Genomic DNA, 7,534 nt, shown 5'->3' on the forward strand with positions numbered 1-7,534 from the left:
CAAGTTGTATTTTTGAGGATTAATTCTATTATTGAACAACAACCATGTTCTCAATGAACCCAAAAAACTCATTAATATCAAAGCTGAATATTTTTGGAAGTAGTTTTTAGTTTGTTTTTAGTTTTAGCTATTTTAGGGGGATATCTGTGTGTGCAGGTGACTATTACTGTGCATAATTATTAGGCAACTTAACAAAAAACAAATATATACCCATTTCAATTATTTATTTTTACCAGTGAAACCAATATAACATCTCAACATTCACAAATATACATTTCTGACATTCAAAAACAAAACAAAAACAAATCAGTGACCAATATAGCCACCTTTCTTTGCAAGGACACTCAAAAGCCTGCCATCCATGGATTCTGTCAGTGTTTTGATCTGTTCACCATCAACATTGCGTGCAGCAGCAATCACAGCCTCCCAGACACTGTTCAGAGAGGTGTACTGTTTTCCCTCCTTGTAAATCTCACATTTGATGATGGACCACAGGTTCTCAATGGGGTTCAGATCAGGTGAACAAGGAGGCCTTGTCATTCGATTTTCTTCTTTTATACCCTTTCTTGCCAGCCACGCTGTGGAGTACTTGGACGCGTGTGATGGAGCATTGTCCTGCATGAAAATCATGTTTTTCTTGAAGGATGCAGACTTCTTCCTGTACCACTGCTTGAAGAAGGTGTGTTCCAGAAACTGGCAGTAGGACTGGGAGTTGAGCTTGACTCCATCCTCAACCCGAAAAGGCCCCACAAGCTCATCTTTGATGATACCAGCCCAAACCAGTACTCCACCTCCACCTTGCTGGCGTCTGAGTCGGACTGGAGCTCTCTGCCCTTTACCAATCCAGCCACGGGCCCATCCATCTGGCCCATCAAGACTCACTCTCATTTCATCAGTCCATAAAACCTTAGAAAAATCAGTCTTGAGATATTTCTTGGCCCAGTCTTGACGTTTCAGCTTGTGTGTCTTGTTCAGCGGTGGTCGTCTTTCAGCCTTTCTTACCTTGGCCATGTCTCTGAGTATTGCACACCTTGTGCTTTTGGGCACTCCAGTGATGTTGCAGCTCTGAAATATGGCCAAACTGGTGGCAAGTGGCATCTTGGCAGCTGCACGCTTGACTTTTCTCAGTTCATGGGCAGTTATTTTGCGCCTTGGTTTTTCCACACGCTTCTTGCGACCCTGTTGACTATTTTGAATGAAACGCTTGATTGTTCGATGATCACGCTTCAGAAGCTTTGCAAGATATCTCACTATTTTTGACTTTTCTGAGCCTGTCAAGTCCTTCTTTTGACCCATTTTGCCAAAGAAAAGGAAGTTGCCTAATAATTATGCACACCTGATATATATATATATATATATATATACACACACACACACACATACATATACGGAAAAAAACTTATCATGTAATACAATAATACGTTTCGGTAGTTATACAGTACAGACCAAAAGTTTGGACACACCTTCTCATTCAAAGAGTTTTCTTTATTTTCAGGACTATGGAAATTGTAGATTCACACTGAAGGCATCAATACTATGAATTAACACACGTGGAATTACATACATAACAAAAAAGTGTGAAACAACTGAAAATATGTAATATTCTAGGGTCTTCAAAGTAGCCACCTTTTGCTTTCATTACTGCCTTGCACACTCTTGGCATTCTCTTGATGAGCTTCAAGAGGTAGTCACCTGAAATGGTTTTCACTTCACAGGTGTGCCCTGTCAGGTTTAATAAGTGGGATTTCTTGCCTTATAAATGGGGTTGAGACCATCAGTTGCGTTGTGGAGAACTCAGGTGGATACACAGCTGATAGTCCTACTGAATAGACTGTTAGAATTTGTATTATGGCAAGAAAAAAGCAGCTCAGTAAAGAAAAGCGAGTGGCCATCATTACTTTAAGAAATGAAGGTCAGTCAGTCCGGAAGAAATGAAGGTCAGTCAGTCCGGAAAAATTGGGAAAACTTTGAAAGTGTCTACAAGTGCAGTCACAAAAACCATCAAGCACTACAAAGAAACTGGCTCACATGCGGACCGCCCCAGGAAAGGAAGACCAAGAGTCACCTCTGCTGCGGAGGATAAGTTCATCCGAGTCACCAGCCTCAGAAATCGCAGGTTAACAGCAGCTCAGATTAGAGACCAGGTCAATGCCACGCAGAGTTCTAGCAGCAGACACATCTCTAGAACAACTGTTAAGAGGAGACTGTGTGAATCAGGCCTTCATGGTAGAATATCTGCTAGGAAACCACTGCTAAGGACAGGCAACAAGCAGAAGAGACTTGTTTGGGCTAAAGAACACAAGGAATGGACATTAGACCAGTGGAAATCTGTGCTTTGGTCTGATGAATCCAAATTTGAGATCTTTGGTTCCAACCACCGTGTCTTTGTGCGATGCAGAAAAGGTGAACGGATGGACTCTACATGCCTGGTTCCCACCGTGAAGCATGGAGGAGGAGGTGTGATGGTGTGGGGGTGCTTTGCTGGTAACACTGTTGGGGATTTATTCAAAATTGAAGGCATACTGAACCAGCATGGCTACCACAGCATCTTGCAGCGGCATGCTATTTCATCCGGCTTGCGTTTTTATGACCCCAAACACACCTCCAGGCTGTGTAAGGGCTATTTGACCATGAAGGAGAGTGATGGGGTGCTGCGCCAGATGACCTGGCCTCCACAGTCACCGGACCTGAACCCAATCGAGATGGTTTGGGGTGAGCTGGACCGCAGAGTGAAGGCAAAAGGGCCAACAAGTGCTAAGCATCTCTGGGAACTCCTTCTGACTGATGGAAGACTGATGAAAGACCATTTCAGGTGACTACCTCTTGAAGCTCATCAAGAGAATGTGTCACGGAAGGTATACAGGAAACAAGACAACGCAAAATGAATATATGACTCACTGGATCCAAAACTAAGGAACAAAAGAGAGAACCCTGCATAAGACCTGGCTCTCTCCCTGTCTGCTCAGCCTATGCGAAAATCCCAATGGTGGATGATCGCATATCCACGTACCTCGACTATATACCACCTGAACACCCTACAATAGTGAGGGGACACGACCACCGGCTCCCTACACTAGACACGGAGGGAGTCAGGGTCACCTGGGATCCAGCAAACAGAAAATCACAAATAAATGTACAGCACTTATCTTGTAGAAGGCTGGAAAATAAGATCAGCATGCACACACACTCCAGGAAGTTGTATAAGCCGCACACTAATGCATTATGGGGAGGAATTTAAAGGGATGCAATCAGTCCAACTACATGACAGCTGAGATGAGGAACTGAAATTCAAAACAAAGAAAACTCAAGGAGGAGGTTCTGAAAGGCTTCTGTCAGAGCTTCTCAGCTGTCTGGTTGTGACAGAATGCCAAGAGTGTGCAAAGCAGTAATCAAAGCAAAAGGTGGCTACTTTGAAGAACCTAGAATATGACATATTTTCAGTTGTTTCATACTATACATAAGTATATAATTCCACATGTGTTAATTCATAGTTTTAATGCCTTCAGTGTGAATCTATTTTCATGACTATGAAAATTGTAAAGAAAACTCTTTGAATGAGAAGGCGTGTCCAAACTTTTGGTCTGTACTGTATATATGAAGTTTAATATATATAGCTAGTTGACTTTTGTTCTAAGTTAAAGAATGGAAGTTGTGTAGTATGAATGTTGAAAGTTAGGGCCTGTCAAGTCTAGAAGACACTGAGGATGGCAAGGAGGTGGGCCCTTTTTGAAGCTTCCTGTCCCTGCCTGGAAGGAGGAGGAGGATAATCTCATTGTAAGGTGCCGTCATGGAGGTTTCGTAAAAAGGGAATTACTGTTAAGACTAATTCAGTTTTATATATTTTATATGTAAAATTGGGAAAGGGGTGTTTTATACTTAATATTTTGGTGTGTTTTTTTTAACCGCTTTAAGTCCGCCCATAGGATATAAACGTCCTATGGGTGGACCTCTATTTCTGAAAGCACGTTTTAAAACGTCCTTTCAGAAATAGCAGCTGCACGCTAATCGTGCAGCTGCTGATCGGGTTGCCCGCTGTCAGTGACAGCAGTGCAAAACCCAGAGAGAAGGCAGGGACAGTGCCCAGGTGTCCCTGCCTTCCGGATCGCTGCAGACACAGCGCTCACGGAGCGCTGTGTCTGCAGAGCAGGAAGCGCACAGCGCTTCCTGTTCCGGCCCGGCGGTCATGTGACCGCCGGGACCGGAGCGTGCAGGAGCTGTGTGAGGTCTTACAGAGACCTCGATCGGCCCTGCTCTGAGGCTGTACAGCGCAGAATCACGCTGTACAGCCTCTCTGGGGGGTGCATTTCTTCTGTAACTGGGGCTACTATGTCAGCCCCAGTTACAGGAGAAATCAACAGTGAAAAAAAAAGAAAAAAAGTGAAGCAAATGTCCCCCAGAGGTCTTGTATGACCTTATGGGGGACGAAAAGTGTAAAAAAAAATAAAGGGTTGAAAAAAATAAAATAAAAGTTTCACATGTAAAAAAAAAAAAAAAGGTCCCCAAGTAAGGAATAAAAAAAAAAATAATTAAAAATAGAAAAAATAAAATCGACATATTTGGTATTGCCACGTCCGTAAAAACCAGCTCTATAAAAATATCACATGAGCTAACCCCTCGGGTGAACACCGTAAAAAAAAAAAAAAAAAAACTGTGTCAAAACAAGCAATTTTTGTCACCTTGCATCACAAAAGGTGCAACACCAAGTGATCAAAAACACTTATGTCCCACAAAATGGTACCAATAAAACAGTCACCTCATCCCACAAAATATGAGGCCCTACATAAGAAAATCTCTCAAAAAATAAAAAAACTATAGCTCTTAGAACATGGAGACACTAAAACATCATTTTTTGGTTTCAAAAATGCTATTATTGTGTTAAAGTGAAACAAATAAAAAAAAGTATACATATTAGGTATTGCCGCGTCTGTAAAAACCAGCTCTATAAAAATATCACATGAGCTAACCCCTCAGATGAACACCGTAAAAAAAAAAAAAAAACTGTGTCAAAACAAGCAATTTTTGTCACCTTGCATCACAAAAGGTGCAACACCAAGTGATCAAAAACCCACAAAACGGTACCAATAAAACAGTCACCTCATCCCGCAAAATATGAGCCCCTACATAAAAAAAACTATAGCTATCAGAACATGGACACATTAAAACATAATTTTTTTGTTTCAAAAATGCTATTATTGTGTAAAACTTTAATAAATGAGAAAAAGTACACATATTAGGTATCGCCACGTCCGTAACAATCTGCTCTATAAAAAGGTCACTTGACTGAACCCCTCAGATGAACGCTGTAAAAATAAATAAATAGAAACTGTGCTAAAACAACCAATTTTTGGGTCACCTTGCCCCATAAAGTGTTATAATGAATGATCAAAAAAATCATATGTACCCAAAAATAGTACTAATAAAACTGGCACCTTACCCCCTAATTTCCAAAATGGGGTCACTTCTTGGGAGTTTCTACTGTAAGGGTGCATCAGGGGGCTTCAAATGGGACATGGCATCTAAAAACCATGTGGAGTTCCTTTTCTTCTGCGCCCTGCCGTGTGCCCATACAGCAGTTTATGACCACATGTGGGGTGTTTCTGTAAACCGCAGAATCTGGGTAATAAATATTGAGTTTTGTTTGGCTGTTAACCATCGATGTGTTAAAGAAAAAATTGGATTAAAATGGAAAATCTGCCCAAAAAGTCAAATTTAAAAATTTGATCTCCATTTTCCTTTAATTCTTGTGGAACGCCTAAAGGGTTAACAAAGTTTGTAAAATCAGTTTTGAGTAACTTGAGGGGTGTAGTTTCTACAATGGGGTCATTTATGGGGGTATCCACTATGTAGGCCCCACAAAGTGACTTCAGACCTGAACTGGTCCTTATAAAGTGGGTTTTGGCAATTTTCTTAAAAATTTGAAGAATTTCTTCTAAACTTCTAAGCCTTCTAACGTCCTAAAAAAATAAAATGACATTTCCAAAATGATGCCAACATAAAGTAGACATATGGGGAATGTTAAATAATAAATATTTTATGAGGTATCACTTTCTGTTTTAAAAGCAGAGAAATTGAAATTGAGAAAATTGTGAATTTTTCTAATTTTTGGGTAAATTTGGGATGTTTTCATAAATAAAGGTGAAATATTTTGACTCAAATTTATGACCATTTTCATTGGTACCATTTTGGAGTCCATAGTAGCATTTGATTGCTTGCTAAATTTTGTAAGGCAAAGACAACAAAAATTGCTATTTTGGCACCATTTTTATTTTTATTTTTTTACGGCATTCATCTGACCAGCTAGATCATGTGATATTTAATAGAAATCTAATACACCACACACAGTGCTCCTTGTATATATAGCCTCATGGTGTGTGCGCCTATACAATGCCTTTCCCTCATCACACAGTTATGCAGCCACGTAGTCCTGGCCACCACACATGTGGCACACCTCTATGGCCACTTTAACATCCCAGGGGTGGGACATGCACCCATTAAACACGTATGGCCTATCCTGAGTGTATGCCATACTAATCAATACCACCCTACAAAATGGCTAGCTCTAGTAAATGCTGACTAGGCAAGCATGAGCAGTGAATGAGGAAGCAGGTCCTGGCAGGCATGAGGACACTACTGTACTGCTCCCAGCACTCACACTACAAAGGTTTATTTAGGTTTTAGCGCCAAAAACTTCGAACTTCTCAGCTAACTAGTGACGCCGCTTTCCAGGTGACCTAAACACCTCCCCCTGCCGTGACGTCACATGTCCAGCTGCCCTCACCTGTGTGCCAGTCACCATCTCCGCACCGTCGCCAGCCATTGTGCCTTCTCCCTGCAGTCCTGTGTAAACCAGGTTCCGGGATGTGAGTGCACGTCTTCAACTAATGCACAAGACGGTCAGCTGACTCGGAGTGTTTGCGAGCACTGCACTGCCGGGTCACGTGGCGCAGTTTTGTGAATGGGCCGTTCTGGCTTGTATAATGAACACGTGACTGTGGTAACTTTATTGTCACTATAAAGTGCGAAGCAGGCGTGGGCAGTGCCATGGCTAGAAAAGAGTAGATGGAACATGAAGGATGAACGAAGGGTAAGGTTCTGTTCACACTTCCATTAGCGGCTCTCATATAAAGGGCCCTTCCCCGTGATCAGGTCAGATTATGGCCAATGAAGGTGCTTATGGGCGCTTGTTAGCGATTATCTGTTGGCATAAAGGTTTCGCCCATCACTAGAGTTGCCAATTGGCCAGTAACTCACCAGCCAAGCCAGTAATTTAGTGCCCCTGACGGGGAGATGAGGCAGCTGTGCTGGTATGAGAAGTGGGCAGCGAGGTAAGAACAACTTCTTATAGGGGCCCGGGCATATGGGGGGGGGGGGGGGGGGGGCGCATTATAGATCTTGGATAACCCCTTTAACTTCCTCCCCCCACTTGTGTTAAGGGGAAAAAAACTCACCGGGGCCAGGACCTGCGCTCCAACATGATAACGTTTCAAATCATTGATTGGAAGAGGCAGCAGGACCTGCGAAACGTCATCTGCAC

General features: G+C 42.2%; 1 protein-coding gene across 1 annotated transcript in view; it reads right to left on the reverse strand.

The window, feature by feature from the left end:
- LRMDA (leucine rich melanocyte differentiation associated) overlaps positions 1–6,911 on the reverse strand; it is a 1,247,498-nt gene extending 1,240,587 nt beyond the window's left edge. Inside the window, exon 1 of the mRNA XM_044298852.1 lies at positions 6,779–6,911. Within this exon, the coding sequence (XP_044154787.1) occupies positions 6,779–6,817 (39 nt within the window). The 5' untranslated portion in view covers positions 6,818–6,911. The remainder of the gene's footprint in view (positions 1–6,778) is intronic.
- Between the last annotated feature and the right edge of the window lie 623 nt (positions 6,912–7,534).

The sequence above is a fragment of the Bufo gargarizans genome, chromosome 6 (genome assembly GCF_014858855.1).
Source record: "Bufo gargarizans isolate SCDJY-AF-19 chromosome 6, ASM1485885v1, whole genome shotgun sequence".
In the NCBI taxonomy this organism is placed as follows: Eukaryota; Metazoa; Chordata; class Amphibia; order Anura; family Bufonidae; genus Bufo; species Bufo gargarizans.